General features: G+C 34.2%; 1 protein-coding gene across 1 annotated transcript in view; it reads left to right on the top strand.

The window, feature by feature from the left end:
• The first annotated feature begins 2,705 nt into the window (after window positions 1-2,705).
• The window catches only part of LOC108909297 (paired box protein Pax-1), a 55,360-nt gene continuing 33,982 nt past the window's right edge, over window positions 2,706-24,083 (top strand). The window contains exon 1 of the mRNA XM_018713603.1: window positions 2,706-2,950. Coding sequence (XP_018569119.1) covers window positions 2,941-2,950 — 10 coding nt within the window. The 5' untranslated portion in view covers window positions 2,706-2,940. The remainder of the gene's footprint in view (window positions 2,951-24,083) is intronic.

Below are 24,083 nucleotides of genomic sequence, written 5' to 3'. Positions count from 1 at the left end.
TTAGCTACATCAAACTTTTATTTAAACGTTTTTCTGATTGTAAATGAAATAAGAATTTTGGAAAAGTTAGGCTAAACCTACATTTGATTCTGTCATCCTCTTTAATAATAATAACAATAATAACATTTATTGGTCCATCAGTATTGCTTAATTTGTGAAATAACTTTGATTTTTGTTAAATAATTGATATTTTCATTATGAATTTCCATTTTGACAGTAACCTAATTTATTTGACGTTTGAACGTAATTATTTGTTTACCATTAAAATCCCTCAACCTGCGCTCATAATTCTAGTATTGGTATCAAAAACTGGTATGCCGCACATCAAAAATCAGTATGTGGCGGCACGGTCAATCATTCTCGATCACCCTGTATTACCTATTCTAATTTATTTACAAAATTAAGTGAACATCTTGATCCAGTAGGAGTAAAATTTATTGAGTCACAAATTAAAAATTGCGAAAAGAAATGACCTATCCATAATTCAGAAAATAAAGCACTTGCNAACATCTTGATCCAGTAGGAGTAAAATTTATTGAGTCACAAATTAAAAATTGCGAAAAGAAATGACCTATCCATAATTCAGAAAATAAAGCACTTGCTTTAACAATTTACAAACGTGGGTCAAGGTGCTACAGGTTTTTACAGAAATTTTTTGTGCTGCCCTCTAAATCTTCCATAAGGAAATATTTAGGCTAAATACATTTAGATGTTGGAATAAATGAAAAGTTGTTACGGAAATAATTATCAGACGTGTTAGTAAAATGATTACAAGACATAAAGTTTGTTGTTTAGTATTTGATGAAATAGCTCTGTCTGTGGGTTTAAATTATGACACTTGTAAAGCTCAAGTAACGGGATATGTCGATTTTGGNCATTAGTGTTACCCGATAATTACCTGAAACGAAATATTACCACGCCCATGGACGGTTCTTATCTCGGGGTTTTATTACTCTCTTTCATTTCCAAACAGACTATAGTGTTTTTGGTGCAAGGTATTAGTAAACATTGGAAGCAACCTATTGCGTATTATTTCACAAAAGACGTTATAAAAACAAAGGACCTACAAATTTTGTTAATTGAAATAATTTTAGCCTTGCAGTCTTGCGGATTAATAATAATTTGTACAGTTTGTGATCAAGGTTCCACTAACAGATCATCTATCAGACAGTTTCATCTAACAGATTAGTTTCCGAGTCATCAGATAAATCCATACTTTTAATGTTAATGGCGAGGAAATTATTCCCATTTTTGACGTTGCTCATTTGCTTAAAAATACAAGAAATGTTTTATATAACAATAATATTAAATTTTCACAGAATAAAACAAGCAAATTTCAGCCACATGGTACAGTGTTATGAAGTTGATAAATCTAGACGCTTCCAAGGTTTACTACGAAAGATACATGACCATTATTTCGAATTCGAAATAATTTTTGGCAAGTAACTGCAATATTATTTTACATAAAGGCAGGCAAATAATTCTTTAATAAAATTTCTTTGAAATTTGCAGGTTTTAATGGTTTCTTTAAAAAAATAATAACAAGAGTCTGCATGTAAATTTTTTTGATTTAAAGTGTTTCATAATGGGTCATGAAACCGCTGTCAATGGTTCATCTTAATTTTAATTATCAACAAACCATTAACAACTGTTTTGTGATGTATCTATTAGACAGTAGAATTAGAAGTTACTCTAATTGTGTTTTCCTATGCAGTTTTCTTAATTATTTTTAGGTCTATGGTTTCCGAGTGTGTCGTTTGCCACAATAACTACAGTTGGCGTACTCTGCCGCTTCTGCCAACAGAAGATACAGAATAAAACCCTCTTATTTAGTTACTCATATGAATATATCTAAGCCTTTAACGTTCGTTTTCAACTTATCACTAGGTTCTTTAATATTTCCTAGACTATGGAAACAGTCAAAGATTTGTCCTATTTTTAAAAAAGATGACAAAACTCTAATTGAGAATTACAGGCCGCGTAGCAATCTTATTCAGTTTTAGAATGAATGGAAGTGGATCTTATTTGTGGAAGGGCGAAATGGGCGTTGACTATGAGACGCCTTCATTATAGCCATTCTTCTCTTTCGCATGGATTTCTATGACTCGCTTTCACGTAACGGCGGATGAACCATGGGGACTTTCCGACCCTGTATGGTGTGTATTTTCTATTTTTGTTTTAATTATATTAATGTAAATTTTATCTGTTTTTTAATCTGTATTATACCTGCCTTATAATTGGGCTCCGTCCTGTCTTGGCAGCTGTTTCCAACTAAATAAATAAATAAAAATAAATAAATATCTGAAAAATTTAAGAAAGCAATCTGCCCCCTCCTCCCGCTTCATTAAGGAATTTAGGATTACTTCTCATCTTTTTTTCGGTGTCGGCTCCAATTTGACCAATGTTTAAAATTTAACTGAAAGTATCCACGCCAATTTAATGCTTCGCATTCGCTCGTATTCCGACTAGTCCCTGAAAAAAAATGCCACTCTAATCAAAAGCGAATTACACAGCACATTCCCCTGCTACATCGTGCGTACCCCCGATGCGCGCCAATGAGCGTCCTTCCCGCCTTCCCGAGCCGTTTCCAGCCTGCCGTTGGCTCTAACCAGCCATTTTATAGGCCCGGGGCGGGGCCGCCGGCCCGCCGTATCAATATCGCTCGAACACCGTGAAGTTCCACTCAAATGGTCACCGATATTTGTCGCAAGTGCTGCGGGACGGTGCGCCGCACATTTTTCTGATCCCACTGAACGCACCGATTCGCATCGCGCCAGTCTCGCGCCCGCTAAACGGTTTTAATGGTAGATTTAATTCGCACGGGCCGTTGATTGTTATCGTGGAGCGGTTTTATGCGCCGTTTGGCGGACCGCTGCCGTCTTGTGTTGGCGGATTTTTTTGTGTTGGTGACTCGTGCCGGCCCAGCCGAGGGGACCCGCCATGGATACAGGTGAGTCGTCATAAGCGCGATGGGGCCGTCGTGAGAGATGTGCGATTGATGTGAAACCAATTTTCTTGAACCTGTTTTATCGGTTCCAATTTTCAATCCAATAAATTCATCAAGTTCAATGTTACAAGGAACCGACTAAATTTTTAAAACAAAAACCTACAGCATGAAACTTTTTTATTTTATAAAGTGTATTTTTCTGATAAATCACATATATTTTTTATATTTTTCGGCGTGGCCAGTCAACTGCTATAAACAAAAAAGTTGTAAAGAAAAATTTAGTCGCCGAATGGCTTTGAAAACAGTTTTTTGATATAAAATGGACGACGAAAAATGTTTCGTTTACGAGACATTCACAATTTAATGTGAAAAAAGTGACGAAATCGACAAACTTTCGGAATTTTTTCCTCAAAAACTACTGAACAGATTTTAATTCTAAAAAAATCATAATAATCGGCAGATTTTCTACTTTAAGATATATTTTTTTGGTATTGGTCAATCATTTTATTGAAGGTCTAAAGCGAGTAAAAAAAAGTCTTTTAAAGAAAATTATGATAACACTTCAACTTTGAATTTTCTTTTTACAATACCTTGGATTAGATTAAATTTACAATAAACATTATTATGATTTTTTTTAATCGATATATGTTAACAATACAAATGTTCAAAAGATCATTTTTTTTGGTTTTGTAGCCGGAGTAAGGTTTTTGCAAGTACCTAATTAGTAAAATTTAAATATCGATTTTTGGTTTTATAAATGGCTAAAATTGACTTGAAAGTTATACCAAAACTAAACTAAATAAGCTTTTTAAATCGTAAAATTGTCCTAATAATAATAATTGACCTAGCAGTCTCGAAAAATAAAAAAGTTATTGGATAATTTATTGTATAGGAACAAGTACCTATCTTCGATTTTCCATCCATGTCTCAATGGATCTAGAGTGACAATTTCACTATTTGTAGCCTGCTTCCATTCGCTTATTTGACTTTATGACCTCAAATAATGTTGCAATAATGGGTAGGAAAGTGGCAATCTATCGCTTGCAGCATTTTTTAAAAGCAATTGTATGTCTTAATTTATTTATAGATTTCGAGCAATATTTCCATTTTTTTAAGAATTTTTGATAAATATAACGTCAAAATTTCAAGCGCATCTTCTAAAGTTAAACTTTCTAAATTAGCAAATATATTTAATTCATCATCTGTAAGTTTATATAAAGCCTTTAAAGCAGTATTTTTTCCAATATTAGATATCGAACATGTATCACAGCCACCGATAGCATGCATTATTAAAATACTTTATTTCCGCATGTTATTGTTATATATCGATTAAAAATATCCTAATAACATTATGTTTACTGTAAATATAATCTAGTCCAAGATATTGTAAAAAAAAATTTGCGCCGCCATTTTGATGCGTATTTGATTATCATGATTTTCTTTAAAATACTGTTTTTTTATTCGCTTTAGACCTTCAATAAAATAATTGACCTATACCAAAAAAATATACGTATCTTAAAGTAAAAGATCTGCCGATTGTTATGTTTTTTTAGAATTAAACTCTGTTAGTAGTTTTTGAGAAAAAAATTCCGAAAGTTTGTCGATTTCGTCACTTTTTTCACATTAAATTGTAAATATCTCGGAAACGAAACATTTTTCGAATTTTTGTCAAAGAACAGAAAGTGTTTATTTTGGTCCATTTTACAAAGAAAAACTGTTTTTAAAGCCAATCGGCGAGTAATTTTTTTTACAACTTTTTTGTTTATAACAATTGACTGACCACGCCGAAAAATATAAAGAATATATGTAAATTATCAGAAAAATACACTACAAAATAAAAAAAGTTTCATGCTGTAAGTTTTGTTTTAAAAATTTAGTCGGTTACCTTCATTTAGAAGCATCTTTTTAGAGGTGAACCTCTCGCCTATTCTTATTGGTGTATCAGTTAAGACAGCAGATTTACGTTTCTGGCGATATATACTTTCTTTCCTCGGATCAATTTTTTGAAAGAGTTTCAGCTGTTGTAGGGTCACATAAAAAGTTGGTGGATCTATGGAATATTTAAAACCAAAAGTACAGGGCTTGTATAGAGTGACGAATTTGTGAGTGCTTTGACTTCCTGTATTTTGATTTTCAGTCGATTCGCACAGGGAATATTTTCAAAATTTGTATTTTCCTCACAATCACAGCCGGTGAAACAGAATGTTGTGTAATTTTAGCGAAATTTAATCGTCACTGCAAAGGAAATAAAAAAAACATTAACATTAAATACACTGTTCCATGGCAATATAAAAAATGATTTGATGGGTACTGAAGCTCTCTGAGAACTACTTAAGAGTACCAAACTCCATTAAATTATATATATCTGTTCCCGTTTATGTTATACAGGATGATTTAGAATTTATCCAAAAAAAAATTGTACAAACTGTACAAAAATGCACAGAGTGCCTGTGCATTTTTGTACAAATACAATTTTGTAAAATAATCAAAAAGAGCAATTTTAATAATTTATTTCCCAAGAAAGAGTACAGTAGCCCAACAATGTAAAGGTTAAAAATACTACAACTTCAATAATTTTCTCGGAGGAAAAGGTCTCCAAAATGCCATGTTGTAATAATATTAGTAAACCAAATATCCCTCTTATTTCTCCCTTTCGCAATTGTAATATGAATGATTAATAGAAGGTGCCTATAAAAAATTAAAATTACTTGCATCACACCAAATTCCGCATTGCTGCACTGCACTGCCAGGCGACTTGTCGACAACTGAAATTTATGACGCAGTCGACCAGAACAACAGTGCGTAATACCGTTTGCCCGCACGCCCATTTTTCAACTGGTCGTATAGATTTCTACCACATGCACGTTTAGTTCCACCAGACCTGTATATGGGAACAAGTTTTTCAAATATTTCAACGCCGAGTTGCTGCGTTAGCGACCGAACCTGGTACATATACTGTCATCCTCTTGGTTCTTCAAGTGAGATCGGAAAGACTATACCGGAACATACTTACAAGGATGGCACTGTACCAAGTACTTTTGGACATAAAAAAACTTGGAATACATTTTTATAAAAACGATAAAAACCACTAAATATCATCAATGAAGTATTATGCATAATTCATTGCAGGGAAATATCTTTGTATTCAGTTTGAGCAACCTAATCACGATATCGAGTAAGCGACGGAGACGGTTGGTTCTTCCTAGTCACATCAAGCACAGAGACATTTTTGAATTTCGAATTTCAACAGAAAATGTTCTACTTAACAGTACTAACCATTAAACGTCACATATTATTATTTACTTGGTTTTACATTTTAAACTATTTACCTATTCATACCTCAGCTGCCTACCTTTGAAGAAATCTTTTAAGAATGTTAATGAATGAATGAAACTACAACACCGTAGTGTTTCCTAGTTATAACAACTACTTGTTGTGGGTTTCAGTCACGCGTACCTAATTAGATGTTTATTTTAAGTTTGCCGTAAATGGCGAAACTTTACCAGTGAGGAAATAATCTGGCACTCGGTAATAATTGGTTGTAGTAAGTAATAGTTTCGTTGAACCCAACATGATTTACCTACATATTTCCCGAACTGAAAAGGAAAATAGAGAAACAAGCACCATCTATCTTACAAATAAATAAATATGAATTTATTAATGTTTATGAACATTGTTACTTGTATTAATTTACATAAATTCTTATAAAAAAATAATGTTAAATCAAGGCAGGCCTGTAAGGACAGACGGGAATCTAATGAAGATAAAACAAATTAGACGACATAGGAAAAAAGAATACTTATATAAAAATCGCAGAAAGAAATAGGATACAACAGATAAAAAACAAAGAAACTTAAATAAATCATTTTATTCTTTTATATTTTTATAACATTTGCTGACGTAATACAATGAAGAAATTAAAAAGTAAGGTAAAAAATGAAACTAGCTAAGTACTAAACTTGTGAGAAGAGAAAATTAAATAGAAAGAGAAACATTTGGCTGAAAAATGACAACAAATAAAAAGTAAAACAAAATGTAGGTAACCCCTTTTTGAAAATCTTTGACTTGAGCCAAAAATCGCTTAGGTATCTCTAACTTAATTCTGTTAAATCAGTTCAAAGAAAAAATAATTATTTCCTTAGCTTTATTTAGTTTTATTACTATAGTTACATTTTATTTTAAAATGTTAAAGCTGGCGTCCTTAAAAAATATTGACATTAATAGGTATTAAGATTTTCGCTTTCTCAACCATGTTTTATATTTCTAATAAACATTTAGGTATTATTTATCAAATTTTAAAAAGTATACTTAATTGTGATCACATATTTTTTGCATATAATTTTAGATAATGTTTTCACATTACCACATATACAGGGTAGGAAAGTACCAATGGTCTATCTGAGGTTACGCGAGAGCGATAAAGTAAGCCATAGAAATCCATGCGATAGAGAAGGATGGCTATAGTGAATGCCTCTCATAGTCACCGCCCGTTTCGCCTTTCCACAAATAAGATCCACTTCTTATTTGTGGAAAGGCGAAGTGGGCGTTGACTATTAGACGCCTTCATTACAGCCATCCTTGTCTATCACATGGATTTCTATGGCTTACTTTATCGCTCTCACGTAACTTCTGATAGACCATCGGTACTTTCCTACACTGTATAATTGAAATGACTAAAAGCAGTAAATTCGCTCGAAAATACTTTTTTGTGCAAAGTAATAATACGAAATGTATTTTGTAAATCACAGGACGAAAGATTTTTTCAAAATGTATGCAAATATTATGTTTAAAATATTTCAATCCACACATACGAACCATCTAAAATGATACTTTATCCACTAGTGGAATAAACTAACTTTGTTTCACTAGTAGAATAATGAAAAAATAATAAATCTATAATAAATCAAATTGACAATGACTTTATTGCATTTTTACCAAATTCAGATAGAACTGTTTATTAAATAATTGATAATAAACAACGTACCATAGTAACCAGTAGGTATAACAAAACCTACCACGTTTCATTGAGTACTAGTAAGAAATAATAGCTATTACCTAACGTTATAGCCATGTTTCTTTATTTAATAATTTAAATATAATTAAACATTATATACATTTTTTAGAGATCCAAATAAACTTAAATTTACACCATTGTAATAATTAATTTCACACTTAAAAGCTGTAGATGGGCGATGGGCTTATTTTTTCGCTCATTCTGAATTGCCAAACTAAAATTTTTTTAATACGTCCCTGTTTATAAAGCTTTGGTTTGTTAGAACTGTGCGTCGCAGACGACATACGCGGTTAGCAGAATCTGTAGCGTTCAACTTTATCGGTTTTAAAGGAGGGTGTTTTGTTAGATTTAATGCTTATGATTGTATGCTGATAAGTGCAGACGAAAATATTTATTATTATTTTGGCAAAATTTTTTTTTAATGACAATGGCTGAACATTTTTTGCTGACAATACTTATTAAAAAAGAACATGACAAAAAATCTTTTAAATTTGATTACTTGTCGTCAAATTAAAAGTGAAGATCGAATGAACAGACGTTTAGAAGGGACGGTATACAATGGGGGCAGTTTTCGTACCAGATCGATTAATTTATCGTCTTTCTCTGGTGAAAACTTGGTTGCCATTTTAAAATTCGTTAAAAATAAATGCCTTTTTAGCACTGTACGCTGTCAGCTCAACTGAATGGCTGCGTTGAAATCAAATCGAATTTGATTTCGACTGAACCGACGACGCACATAATTTTCTGCCTACCGTGAGTAGCAGACTCTAACAAACCAGCTACCCATTTTCTTGTGTTCTTGATTCCTACGTAAGTCCGACCCGCACAACTGACTGTCTGCTTTACGTCGCCTACAGCTCTAACAAACCATAGCTTTACACTCAGCTGGCGAAGTGTGGAGGGTCTCTACAGACTTAGAAGAATGCGCAGCCTATTATGCGCGTTTTACTGTCTATTTAACTAGTATATAAGCTTATGCTATCGGTCTACTATGTAAAAATAATTATTTCCCTTTTGTCAATAAGAATCAAAATTACATTCGTTATTTCTTGCTTCTAAAAATAAATAAACGTCTCATAAATTCTGCCCGATATTAAAAACCATTTTAATAGTTGAAAATGTAGGCAGGAGTTAATTTAATTTCTCTTATCGGACCCATGATTGCATAAAACAGCACCTAGTATCTAGAAAAGATAAGTATATTTAATTTGATAGGAATGAATGAACAAAATCTTCTCCAGCTTATATTTGATAGGGTTTATGCAACTATTTATAAACATTAACGTATAAGGCAAATGATCGATAATACGGTCATTATATTATGGGTTATTTGAAGGTCACCTCGATTGAGTAAGCATGAAATACACAACACATTTTTATAAAGTTTAATTAATTTGATGCAATAACTTGGAACTTTGTTGCGTTCGAGAAAAATAATAATTAACGAAACTATTTAAAAACTTTTTGTCTGTAAACATATTTTGGCACTTATTTCTGGGATACCATGTATTTTACTGCGTCAGTAGATACCTACTGTTAGCAGTTGCTAACACAAAATGTTGGAGAACTGGTTTTCCTGAAACGTCAAAGTGACAACTATAAAACAAAGAACTCAAAAGTTTTGTCAAATAAACCACTTGAAACGTTTACTACTAAAATACCAGATAATAATATACAGGGTGTCCCACCGGGAACTGCGTCGATTGATATCTAGGAAAGTAGTGCTCCGAAAAATTAAAAAATTTGGCAACAAGGCAATGTCCTTGGGCCGAATACACCTAAAACATCTAGAACTCTCTAGCACTTCCAGTTATACCGGTCACTTTATTAAATATTCCCTATACCTAGGAGTTATAGATTTTGAGATATTAATTTTTAAAGAAAAAATTTGACAGGTACAAGGGTTTGCGGAGATGCTAGTAGGTAAGTCTTTTCAGGAGCGTGATATCAAGCGGATTTTTGGTACCTGTAAAGGGTAACATTATATTATGGTATACCAAGAAATTAACACATTTAATACTAGGTGTTTTATTTTTGCCATTACATTTGGATAATTTCAAACAGCTATAACTTTGTTAACTTAAATGAAACACTCTGTATTTTTTTGCTCTGTCGTATGCAGATTGTAATTTCCTTTCAAGCCATATAATCATTGTTATAGTTGCCGTTACTACTTTTAGAGATATTTGCAATTTTCTATTTTTTGGACAGTTATTCTCGTATCAGATCTGCTGCCAAATTAGCCATGACTAGAAACACTCCAAAAACAATTGAAGTTACATTTCATTTGTCAAGTTAGTTGTCAAATTATTGTTATGTCTGTATAGTTTTTTCCGAAAATTTAATTAAAAATGCGTGAGAGTCGTTTAAATTTTACTAATGAGGATTATTTTAATTTGCTTGATATTTATGGAAAATGTGACAAAGTAATTTCAAGAACATGTAGAGAATCTGCTTTCTTCATAAATAACAAACAAATTAAAATAATCCTCAAATATTCTCTTTTTCATTTTTATTTAAATTTTCAGGAAAAACTATAATCCATAACAATAATTTCACGACTAACTTGACAAATGTCAAGTTATTTCAATTGTTTTGGAGTGTTTCTGGTCATGGCCAATTTGACAACAGGTTGAGAAAAACTGTCCTAAGATAGAAATTTGTAAATATCTCTAAAAGTAGTAACGGCAACCCTAACAATGTTTATATGGCTTGAAAGGAAATTTCAATCTGCACACGATAGAGTAAAAAAATACAGGGTGTTCCATTTAAGTTAACAAAGTTATAGCTGTTTGAAGATACCAAAAGGTAACAGCAAAAATGAAACACCTTGTATTAATCGTTTTAACTTGTTGGTATACCATTACTTAGTGTTACCTATGCCCTTTACAGGTACCAAAAATCCGCTTGATATCACGCTACTGAAAAGAGTTACTAGTATCTCCGCGAACCCTTGCATGTGTCAAATTTTTTCCTTAAATATTAATATCTCAAATTCTATAACTCCTAGTAGGAAATATTTAATAAAGTGACTCTCAAATTTCACGTAGAATCCAAAAATGCTATAATATAAGGTGTCCCATTTAAAAGAAGGAAGTTGGTGTCGACTTCCGGTATAGCCGGAAATGCTGGAGAGTTCTAGATATTTTAGTTGTGTTCGCACTAGGGACATTGCCATGTTGCCAACTTTTCAAAACTTTCGGAGCAGTACTCTCCTATACAGGGTGTTTCAGGATTAAGTCGACAAACTTTCAGGATATTCCTCAGAAAAAAAATAAGAAAAAAATCAAGTATAAAGTTTTTTCCAGAGACGCTTCATTTTCGAAATATAGGGCATTAAAGATTTTTTTAAAAATTCGAATTTTTTAAATAACTTCTAAGTGAAGAAGGCTATCACATCTTATAAGATACCATTTTTCCATAGGTAGAAGTAGAGGTCCCTCAAGCAACCAGTGGCGGAGTTATGGGGACTCATTAAATTATAAAAAAAAATAAAACGGCCCTACTAAAAATAAAAAATGATGCTGTTTTTAGATAGAACAGTTTGTTATTGACAAAAAGTGTACATTCACTTTTTTTCCTAACTCTTATAGTTTCATGACAAAATTGATTTTTCGGAAGGGTGCTTCTGGATTCTGTCGATAAACTTTAGGGACACGTTCCTCATAAAACCTAAAAAAATATAGTACTTATTAAAATTGGTCTTAGTCTCGAGTGTGTGTGAGTCAAATAAGACTTTTTATCTCCCCTTCCCTTGGGTTTAACCAACAGTATTAAAATTATTTAGGAGATGCTTCGTTCTTGAGATATAGGGTGATTTTTTTTTTTAGAAAAAAAATGATGATGAAAACAATAGAAATATTTAAGTAACGAACATCTAATGTGACTATGTTATAATGCGACAACGTAACGACTCTTGCAATACTCCTAAATTTTTTCAGGCGGTTTGTGGTCACTTCATTTAGGTACTTGTATTGGGTACATTTAAATAAAATAAGATGGCAAACAATACATGAAAATTTATTTGTAAATTGTAACAACCAAAAAATTACCAATTAATATTATACCTAGACAAAGCGAAAAGTGAATCAAAAATGAAATGATTTAAAAAATATTTTGTTCAAAATGGGCGCCTCCAGACTGCAGACAAGCACGACATCTTCTAATTATGTAGTGGCCGATCGACACTGAATTGGAGTTAATTCTCGACACGCTTGGACTATTCGCTGTCTTAGATCTTCTAATCAACTGGCACCTCGTAGACTTTTTGTTTAACAGCACCCCAAACGAAATAATCCATCGGTGTCAAGTCCGGTGAACGTGCGGGATACGCTGCAGGTCCTCCACGACCAATCCATCTCCTGGAATAATTAATGTTTAACCACTCCCTAGGTCCCTAGGACCCCTACCGAAATGGGCAGGGCAACCATCTAGTTGAAACCAACTGTTCATTCGAGTATTAAGCGGAACATCTTCTAACAGATCTTGAAAACCATTTTCAAGGAACTCGGTAAACATGTCAGCATTTCACCGATGAGGAAGGATTTAGGGACCAACTATAGTGTTGTCCAACACACCCAACCATACGTTAAATTGGAATTCATGCTGAAAACTATGTTCCCTTACCGCCTGTGGATTCTCGTAGGACCAAATATGGTTGTTCCTTTGGTTTAAAATTCCTATATTGCCTATATTTTTATTATATTTTTTTAGGTTTTATGAGGAACATCTTCCTAAAGTTTATCGACAGAATCCAGAAGCACCCTTCCCAAAAAACCAATTTTGCCATGAAACTATAAGAGTTAGGAAAAAAGTGAATGTACGCTTTTTGCCAATAACAAACTGTTCTATCTAAAAACAGCATCATTTTTTATTTTCAGTAGGGCCGTATTATTATTTTTTTTATAATTTAATTTTATTTTTTTATTTTATTTTATTTTATTTTATTTTATACACCACCCAACAGAAAATTCCATTTACAGGATGGGTAAAAACAGAAAAATACAATACATTTAATACCTAAATAACATAATACAAAAAAAAAGATGTATACTAACATACTTAACCTATGTAAAACACCATGAATATAATGCATGTTCACTCAATGATTATTATTAGTTGACACGTTTGCAAATAGGTCCAAAGACTCTTGATGGTTATTATAGTAACTGCATATTTGGTATATAGGAGAGTATTTGAGAATATTCGTACGAGGAGTTGATAAATAAAAACACTGATCATGCCTGGATGTTGCAAGAGGAACATGAAAGTATAAATAACTAATCAAATCACAGCTGTCTATAACACCCTGACATAGCTTATGAAGAAAAGAAAGTGAGAATTTGTCTCTTCGATCATTCAATGATGTTAGAGAACATCTTTTAAGGAGATCATCATGAGGAAAACCAACACATGGATAAACATTATCCAATTTAAATGACAAAAATTTTAAGAATTTGCGTTGTACATGTTCTATATTGTTAATATGTATATTGTAATGTGGATTCCAAATAAGGCACGCATACTCCAACTTAGAACGAACAAACGCAATGTACAACAATTTTACACTGTTTTCATTGGCGAATAATGAGTCTGAGTCCCCATAACTCCGCCACTGGTTGCTTGCGGGACTTCTACTTCTATGGAAAAATGGTATCTTATAAGAAGATGTGTCATGACAAATTTGGCTTAAATAGCCTTCTTCATTTAGAAGTTATTTAAAAAATTCGAATTTTTTAAAAAATTTTTAACGCCCTATATTTCTAAAATGAAGCGCCTCTGGAAAAAAGTTTACACTTGATTTTTTTCTTATTTTTTTATGAGGAATATCTCTTTAAAGTTTGTCGACTAATCTTGAAACACCCTGTATATCGAATACGTTTAGATGTGAAAAATTAAAAATATCTAGATACTTTCAGGTTGCCTTAATATTTGGTGTTGCCGGTGCATGTCGACGCGATGAACTGTACCAATTAAATGTGAGTTACATAGACGATTTTAAATCAAAGCTACAAATATAAAAACCGGTTATAAATTAAATATTATCGAATGAATTACTATCGGTCATTGTTACGGAATCCGCCGCTTTCCACCATGGCGGCACATTAAAATGCGGTGTAGCCTCTTATTCCGCGACTCGCGGTTGGTCTTAAAAACTCGAGCGTATGCGGGCACATAAATTATAGTCGCCGTTGCCTAGATCAAAGCAGGCTGCTAGTTATTTTGTTTTAGCTGCCCGTTCGGTCGGTATTAGCGGCTCCGACAATGTCAACACATGTTAGATCATGCATCAAGACGCTCTGGATATAGTCGACTTTATTAAGTGGTTAGATTTGTAAAGAAAATTTATGGTCCAGTAAAAACTTTAATTTCGGGTAATTAGTTTGCATCATTATGTGTCGCTGTCGGCGGGGCTGTTTATAAATTTACGTCGCTTCCCGACGCCGCCTCGTTTTTAAATTGCCGCGGCGGCCCACTTGATTGATTGTAATTGACTTCGATATTTACGTGAGGAAGTGAAGTGGGTACAAGATTTTTGTTAAGCGAAGCGCAGTGTCGGATAATAAAGGTAGAAACGGTTTATCAGCATCACGCACGCCTAGGGTTGCCAGATCTATTTCATGACAGACCCGGAGAAATTGATGTCCAAAAAAAAAAGGTCTTTAGGAAATTTTGAGGTCAAATCGTTTACGAGGAAATCGATCTCTAAAAAATAAGTCTACAGCAGCTCAATGGACAAATTGATGTCTAAAAAAAACAGTCAGATTTCGGGGGTAGGACGTCTTAACCCGGAGTAATGACATATTAACCCGGAGCCCGGAGATGTACCATCAAAACCCGAAGACTCCGGATCAAACCCGGAGACCTGGCAAGCCTACGCACGCCTAGGGCTGCCTACCACGTCAAAAACAAAAAACAGATAAAATTATTGAAAAAAGTCGTTTATCTGATTCGATCTGACCATCGGTTAACTATTTGTGCTATTACTGAAGCTGCAGGAAGTTGCAAAGAATGAGTACGTCAAATTTTACATGAGAATTTGAACATGTTAAGAATTTGAGCGAATGTGGTGAAAATTTTCACATTCGAACAAAAAGAAGCTCGGGAAAATATTTGTAGTGACACTGATAATGACCCAAACTTCTTGGAAAAAGGGATAACATGCGATGAATCTTGGTTTTTCACTTATGATCCAAAAACTAAGCATCAATTCATGCATTGAAAAAGCCCAAGTTCACCGAGAGCTAAAGCTCCAATGAACAAATCAAAACTCAAAGCAATGATGATTGATTTTTCGATATCCATGGGATTGAGTACCTTCAGTGGGTTCCTGAAGGTCAACCTACTACCTCGAGGTTCTTTCTAAATTCCGTGAAAAAATCAGGAAAATATATAACGAGCATTCAAATAGAAACGTGGTCAAGTTGGTTCTGAAAATTTGGACGTAGGGCGTAGCGTATAGCAAATGAACTTAAACGTCATCTGTCAAAGCTCTATATCGCCGCTATCAATTTGAATATTTTCGTTTTAAAAAGCGTTTAAAATGGTGTTTTCTCAAGAACAAAAAGTGTTTTTCATAGAATCCTACTTTAGAAATGGACGCAAGATTGATGGAATATGGAAGTATTCTATTGAGGAATGTTTCATAGAATTTCAAAATCAATTTTCCGGCGACAAAATTTTTCAAAGTGCAGTTCAGCGTTGTGTTAATGTTTTTAGTGAAACGGGCAGTGTAACAAGAAAAGAAGGAAGCGGCCGACCTAAAAAGCGGACTGAAGAATTAAAAGGAAGTGTCCAACAAATAATAAAAAATGCGCCAAGAACTTCTGTACGTGTTTTATCACAAATGGTGGGAGTATCAGTCGGTACCTGCCACACAGTGTTAAAAAAAGATTTGCGTTTGTTCTCCTATCGTTTAACTTGTCAGCAAGAACTTCATGAAGTTGATTTTCCGCGACGGGCTGTATTTTGTGAATGGTTTTTAAACAACTACGGTGAACTTCATAATATCACCTTTTTTCTGATGAAGCCTGGTTTCATTTAAGTGGTTACATAAACTCACAGAATATGAGAATATGGTCTTCTGAAAAACCTGATAACTTTTTTGTCGAGGGCCCTCTACACGCTCAAAAAATTGGAGTTTGGTGTGCTCTCAATCGAGTGAGGATTTATGGACCTATTTTTTTTAATGGTACTCTTACTGCGCAAAGGTATAGAGAAGAAATTATCGCTCCTTTTGTTAACCAGCTGGAAGAAAACGAAATTACAAACTTTTACTTTCAACAAGATGGCGCAAGGGCACATACAGCAAGCGAGACGATGAATATGTTGAGGGAAGTTTTCCAAAATCGACTAATAAATCTCAATGCTGAACATGAATTTCCACCGAGGTCATGTGATATTACGCCGTGTGATTTCTTTTTGTGGCCTTACCTTAAAAACACTATTTTTGAACTGCCTATTCCTTAAACCATCTGCAGGCTCGACTTATAGACAAGATTCGTGAAATTAACAATACCCCGAGCATCTTAGAAAATGTCTTTAATTCTTTGAGGAACAGGTGTGAAAAGTGCTTGGAACAAGGAGGGGGACACTTTCCGCAGCTCCTTTAATTGTTTGTTATTGTTATCACGATTATTCTTTAAAATAAAGTTATATAGTCATTAACGTTATTGAAACTGACAGCTGCTATACAGCTCGTTGAGAAATGAGGTTAAGTTGGTCGCTATAAGCTACTCCCTACGTCCAATGTGTCAGAGCCAACTTCGACCGCGTTTTTATTTGAACGCTCGTTACTTACGAATTCTGGAAAAAAAGTCATGCATTGTCTGTCAAGACCTTTCTAGCCGGGTGTAACGTTCACCGAGAGCTAAAGCTCGAATGAACAAATCAAAATTCAAAGCAATGATATTGTTTTTTCGATATCCATGGGATTGAGTACCTCCAGTGGGTTCCTGAAGGTCAACCTGCTGCTCAGCATTACTACCTCGAGGTTCTTGCTAAACTCCGTGAAAAAATCAGAAAAATAGACACGAATTCTGGAAAAAGTCATGCATTGTCTGTCAAGACCTTTCTAGCCGAGTGTAACGTCCCAATGTTAGACCAACCGCCTTATTCACCTGACCTGGCACCGTGTGACTTTTATCTGTTCCCCAAAGTGAAATCTGTATTAAAAGGAACAATATTATACAGGGTGTCTCACGGTGACGGCCGATTAGAATTATTTCACAGACTACCTCGATTTGAATTTTAAAAATTTGGGATACCTGGTTTTCGGGCATGCCCTTCTCAACTAAAATAATGGCGTCCACGTGCCGCTTTTTTTAAATGGAACACCCTATATTATTGCAATTTTGGATTCTGCGTGTTATTTTAGGTGGACTTTTATGAAGTTTCCCTATTCCTAAAATTAACCGTTTTCGAGATATTTAATTTTTTTCAAAAAAATGGAGAGAAACAGTGACTAGCTTCAAACCATGTGTATTTTATAGTAACCTCAAACCTTCATAAGTCGGTTTTTTTAAATGGAACACCTTGTATGTTTTTCTATATTCTGATACTTTGAAAGTAAGGATGGGAAGCTTAGGGGTCTAGCTATCTCCCTTATAAATATTGTCGCTTTATCTTTCTTACTACAGTGTAGGAAAGTACCTATGGTCTATCAGAAGTTACGTGAGAGCGATAAAGTAAGCCATAGAAATCCATGTGATAGACAAGGATGGCTATAATGAAGGCGTCTAATAGTCAACGCCCATTTCGCCCTTCCACAAATAAGATCCACTTCTTATTTGTGGAAGGGCTAAATGGGCGTTGACTATTAGACGCAAGGACATTTAAATAAAGGGGACTATGCATGTCACAGTCTAGGTGTCTCATGTGTTGGGTGAAGCTAGACAAAGGGAAAGCAGAGGGCTTTATTTTCATCCAACTGATGCGCGCGATTACATCTCCAATGTCGTACATTTTGGATGGGTCAAAATAAAATATTTTATAGTCCTAAGTCAATATATTTCAACAGCTACTCAGTATTTTTATAATAAATATATATAATATTTTTATAACTTCTTGGAATCCCAATAACTGTAACCATTTCTTTCTTGTTGCACCATCCCCAAGCATCCTAAAAACGTTCACATTTCACTTTTAGAATACTGAGGCAAATTTTCAGTGAGACATAAAAATATATTCCCAAAGGAGAACATCAAATGGTTGAATGAATGCAACTTTCAGTTGATTGCATCTTCGGTATTTTTATGTATAAGTGAACCACCACCATATTTTTGCTGTTGTATTTATTCAGTTTTTATGCTCGTGCATTTAGTAAAATTGTAAATATATTTTTGAAAAGGTTTTTGTCGTAGAGGAAAATGAAAATGATGAATGATTAAAATTTGTAATGTTGGGTATAAGGGATAACATTGAAATACCTATAAATATATTAAATATAAATAATGTCTGTAACTTATTTGTGGTGCAGCATTTTCCTTTGATTTTAATGGCCAAACGTGGTTCATATTATTGTTTTCTTACTATTTCAGCAAAAATTTTAAAAAAATACCAAGTCAGTTTTATAAAATTTTACCGTTATTCAAATAAAAGTTACCCACACGCACGACAATGGCCACAGTTGCATATACATTCCAAAGTCACCTTCAAGCACGCTTACCTGTGGAAGGATAGCTGATGTGGATGTTTATAATCCAATTTCTTACAAATTCTGCACTGTCTAACCATATTCACACCTTAAAAGTTTATCCAAAATACATGTATAAACACTAATCACGTTTCACTTACTAAAATCACAACTATTTTCTAACAAGAGACGCCATATTCTGCCAACCACGGCAGAACGAACGAGGAACACGCTACAAATTATTGCGTAGTTGCCAAGTCGTCAAACGTGGCAAATATGAAAAATGAAAAATAGTTTAATATGTACAGAATTTAACAATATTGTATGCATAACTTAATACTACTATCCTATAATAATAATTTTCACAATTGTGATGAAAATTGCGGTAAAAATATTAAGTACATTTCCAGTATAATTATACAGCTGACAACAATGATACAATTAGACTGTGAATAGACCAGGCTTCATCTAGAAATGTAAACAAATAAGTCCCCTTTATTTAAATGTCCTTGATTAGACGCCTATCACGCCTATCACATGGATTTCTATGCTTACTTTATCGCTCTCACATAACTTCTGATAGACCATCGGTACTTTCCTACACTGTATAAAATACACATGGTTTGAAGCTAGTCATTGTTCCTCTCCATTTTTTTGAAAAAAATTAAATATCTCGGAAACGGTTAATTTTAGGAATAAGGAAATTTCATAATAGTCCACCTAAAATAACGGGTAGAATTCAAAATTGCAATAATATTTAGGGTGTTCCGTTTAAAATAAGCAAGTTAATGGCGACTTCCGGTATAACCGGAAGTGGTACGTGGACGCCATTATTTTAGTTGAGAAGGGCATGCCCGAAAACCCGGTATTCCAAATTTTCTAAATTCAAATCGAAGTAGTTTCTGAAATAATTCTAATGGGCCATCACCGTGAGGCACACAAAAGAATAAAAGCATTTTTCATGTAACAGAATTACACCAATTTTTAACAGAAAAATCACCAACTTTTATTGTCATTAATGACAAATAATAAAGCAACTGATTGTGAGTTTTACGATCTCTAAAAATAATAGAAATCTTTTAAATTATAACGCAACAGTCGCGCTTTTATACTGTCAAAATTTTCCAGCCGAATTACCAGCGAATCCCGAAATTTTCTGGTGCTTGGGCACCTAACCAGCGGCACTCAAGTTGACCTATTTAGTGGATTTTAATGAGAAACGCGCTCCGACAAGTCGTTGTACATCCACGCTATTGTTGTTTAGGCGTGATGAAAAATGCTAGTGGACATAAAACGCACCAGCGTTTAGTGCCCTGGACGGCTACCAGAGCAAATGACTCAGGTCGTGGAGTGCAGCTGGCCATTCGTCCGAGCACACGCATCCGATGCCAAATTACCCAACAGGTATTTTAATCAAAACTACTTTAAAATTTCAACGTCTCGTATATTTCATACCTTGCCATTATTTATTTTAAATGGTGTGACCGTTAATCAAGTTAAATTTAGGATTTAATGTCTGGTGCACCCACCTAGTTCGCGTAATTTTATATACGGGGCGTCACCGAAAGTGGAGTTCTCCTCGTAGTATCTAGATATTGATGCCAGTGTGTTCTTCTGTGTTCTGTGATGTCACATGTTGTGGTAAACACGTTGCAGTTGGACAAAATGCGGTGCTATACGACGGATGAATTAGTGAAGATTGTGAAAATGCATGGCAAGTTCAGAGAGTGTGTAGCTGAGACTGTTTGCAAATTACGTGGAATTTTCGGTAGAAGGAACGCCTAGAATGAAACAATTGTGAAAATTTAGTTGCCAAATTTGAACAAATAGGTTCGGTAATGCATTTAAGAGGAAAGCTTGGAAATTCCTACAAAAAAACTGTATTCATATCACTTTCACATTAATCAGATCAAATCGATGGGATTGAATCCGCTTGCAATTTATAATATTATTGCTACGTATTCCTAAATTTATCTTACGTATTTATGCACAACTTAAATTCCATATACAGGGTGGCCAAATGAAAACGAAACAGAACCATTTTCAGGAACTGCGTCAAGATTGTAGAAAAACGCTTAGACCCGTCGATTTTAGATTAAAGGGGGACATTCTTTGCTGGTATTTTTGACTCCGCCACTTTCACCCCCAAGCAAGGGTAAGCATCACCCCAAAATATTTAAATGGCATTGGGGGTTGAGTAATATTTCTTTTGAAAGCTCTTACAATTCTCTTTACAACAGACTTTAAATTTTATAATTCCGCCCAATACTTATTAAGAATTTTGATTTTAAAGTTGAAACTTATGTACAAACAATTAGTAACGGTAAAAATGTCAGTCATTCGAGTTAAGTACGCCAATGGTATAAATTTAGTATTTCTTGCGTTACATTGGTTTTTGGCGATTTGTTATCACTTTCGTAAAAAAAAACACAATTGTAAAAAACAGAAATGAATGCTATACACACACAATGAACGTAAAATTAGTGGATTCCAAATTATTTTCTAGTATTATTTGGAAGCGTTGGTTGGTAGTTTATTTAATTGTGTTTTTGAAAATTAAACACTATGGTTTATTCCATTGCGGAAAGGGTAGATATCATTTCGCTTTACTTTATGAACAATAAATGTGCGAATAGAACAGCTCAGCTATTTAATGAACAACATCAAGATCGACATGTCAGGAGGAAGTATGTTCTAGAGTTAGTAAAAAAATTTCAAGAGACAGGGAACGTAGCCAATAAAAAACGAGAAATTGAAAAACCTATAGTTAATGAAGCTAGTGAAGTTGCAGTTTTGGGACAAGTTCATCTTGATCCTACATTAAGTACGAGGCAGCTGGCATCTGTGTCTGGGATCAATCGAACTAGCATACAAACCATTTTGAAGAAGAATAAATTCCATCCATACAAAATACATTTAGTCCAGGAACTTCATGAGGATGATTATGACCGCCGTTTGCAATTTTGCGAAATAATGAGTGAGCGAGCAGGGAACGATCCACAGTTCCTTTTTAACATCTGTTTTTCTGATGAATGCAGTTTTTTCTTGAACGGGACGGTAAATCGTCACAATTGCCGCTATTGGTCCGATTCAAACCCAAGAGTTTTTCACGAGGTGCATACACAGCAACCGGAAAAATTAAATGTATGGGCTGGAATTTTCGGTGACCGGCTGGTGGGTCCTTTTTTTCTACCTGGTAATTTGACTGGCCAAATGTATTTGCAATTACTGGAAGACGCTATTGACCCTGCCTTGACTGATATTATTGAAAATGTTCCAGAGTATGATGAAGATCATTTGATTTTTCAACAGGACGGTGCTCCTCCGCATTATGCGTTAATTGTCCGTCAGTATTTGGACCAACGTTTTCTACGGAATTGGATTGGGAGAAGAGGCAGCATTGAGTGGCCTCCACGATCACCGGATTTATCGCCCCTTGATTTCTTTTTGTGGGGATACCTAAAAAGTAAAATCTATAAAACACAGCCAGCGTCGCTGGAAGATTTGCGTCAAAGAATCGTCGACGAATGCCGTCGAATCACTCCGGAAATGCTTCGGAATGTGCGCGAACGTTTCGAACAAAATCTTTATTCTTGTATGGAAGCGGGCGGTCATCAGTTTGAACATTTAATCAACTAAGTAGTAAGTAAGCAACTAAACATAATTTAAATTTTAAAATGTAAATTTTTTTCAAAGTATTGGGCGGAATTATAAAATTTAAAGTCTGTTGTAAAGAGAATTGTAAGAGCTTTCAAAAGAAATATTACTCAACCCCCAATGCCATTTAAATATTTTGGGGTGATGCTTACCCTTGCTTGGGGGTGAAAGTGGCGGAGTCAAAAATACCAGCAAAGAATGTCCCTCTTTAATCTACAATCGACGGGTCTGAGCGTTTTTCTACAATCTAGACGCAGTTCCTGAAAATGGCTCTGTTTCGTTTTCATTTGGCCACCCTGTATAGTCAAATCGAATTATACTAAACCCTGAAAACATAAAAAAAATATTAGTATGCATTTTATTGCAGTTTATGAAGGTGAAGGGTATGTAGAATTATAATATCAAAAAACTAACTCGAATAAAATGACGCTAAGTTGGCAAATTGCAAATAACTGGCAAAATTGTTATATTTTACTGCTGATAGAGCATGAACGATCAATGTAAAACTTTCATTCTACATTGTCTTCACCGCAATAAAATGCAATAAAATGTCTGCTAATATTTTTTTTAGGTTCAAACTGTAATTCGACTGGACTATTAACCGAATAGCGAGCAGAGAAATCGTAAAAATAGTCTTCTAATAACGGCGGTATGCGAAAATTTGTCCACATGTCGGCCAACAACTCGATAGTCGGCACTAGCTTTTGTAACACGAGCATTCTAGGGCCGTAAACGTCTAAAACTTGTCGCTAACCCTAAAGTCGCTTCTCTGAAACCGACTACTCCAATTCCGGCGGCTTTTTTTCTTCGTCGGATCTTACAAATCGACTCGCGTTTCTCTACAATTCGGCTGAGCAACGCTAATTGGCCTCACGTGTGGCTCCCGACCGCGACACCAATTAAATAGCGAAAGCGAAGACTTGTCAGTTCGAAGCTAGTCTTATTTTCGGGCTTGCCACTCGAACATATTAGGTTTAAATGGTTTTATGTTCGGCGCATCAGAATACACTTCAACAAGACTTGGACGGGTCCAAATCAAGTTCTTCATTTCTTTAAAAACTTTCGGTATGTGGTTTTCTAACAATTTTTTTGTAATTTTTCTCAAATAACTCGAATACAGAGGTCTAAGAAGACTAACTAGTGTTTAGCACATTAAAATACATTATATTAAAGCTTTATAGACCCATCGAAATAACTTATTTAGAGAGAAAAAATAATGAAAATTGTTACCTGGACGAAAAAAAAAAAAAATAAATGCGTGAGCAGAGGTGGCGGAGGGTTGATTTGGGGGGTTGAAAAGTTGTGAAAAATTCTATCTTTGGGATTTCTGGCGAAAGTTGGCGTCACACAAAAAAGTATCTAATACTAAAGTTGTAGATCATGCAAAAATCTACAACTTTTGTAGAGGTCACTTTTTAACATAACCCCAAAATTTCCGAGAAAATAAAGAAAACAGTTTTTTTCTGATTTTTCGTTTTTTATTTTTCTTTTCCGCAGAAATAATTTAATTTTGACGAAACTTGATGAAAGAATACCTTTCTGTGATTTAAATAACCTCAATTTTTTTTAGATAAAAAAAATCAAGAATTTTCCGAGACATTCATTTTTTCCGGTCTGAAGCACTTTTTTTCAAAGAAAAATTCTACTTTCAAAAATCATCGTACAGAGTTCTGTGTGATCATTGTTTTTCGTTTTGACATACTTACCTATACTTTTTGGTGAAATAAAAAAATCTGTAATCACAGTTCAAAAACATGTTCAAAAATGCAAAAATAATAAAATATTACTTGTAACTATGAATTTTTCAGTAATTGTTGATAATTTGTTTAAAT

This window comes from Anoplophora glabripennis, unplaced genomic scaffold, assembly GCF_000390285.2.
Source record: "Anoplophora glabripennis isolate ALB-LARVAE unplaced genomic scaffold, Agla_2.0 scaffold445, whole genome shotgun sequence".
Taxonomy (NCBI): Eukaryota; Metazoa; Arthropoda; class Insecta; order Coleoptera; family Cerambycidae; genus Anoplophora; species Anoplophora glabripennis.
Note: the sequence above shows the minus strand (reverse complement) of the source record. Positions and strands in the feature narration are given on the sequence as shown.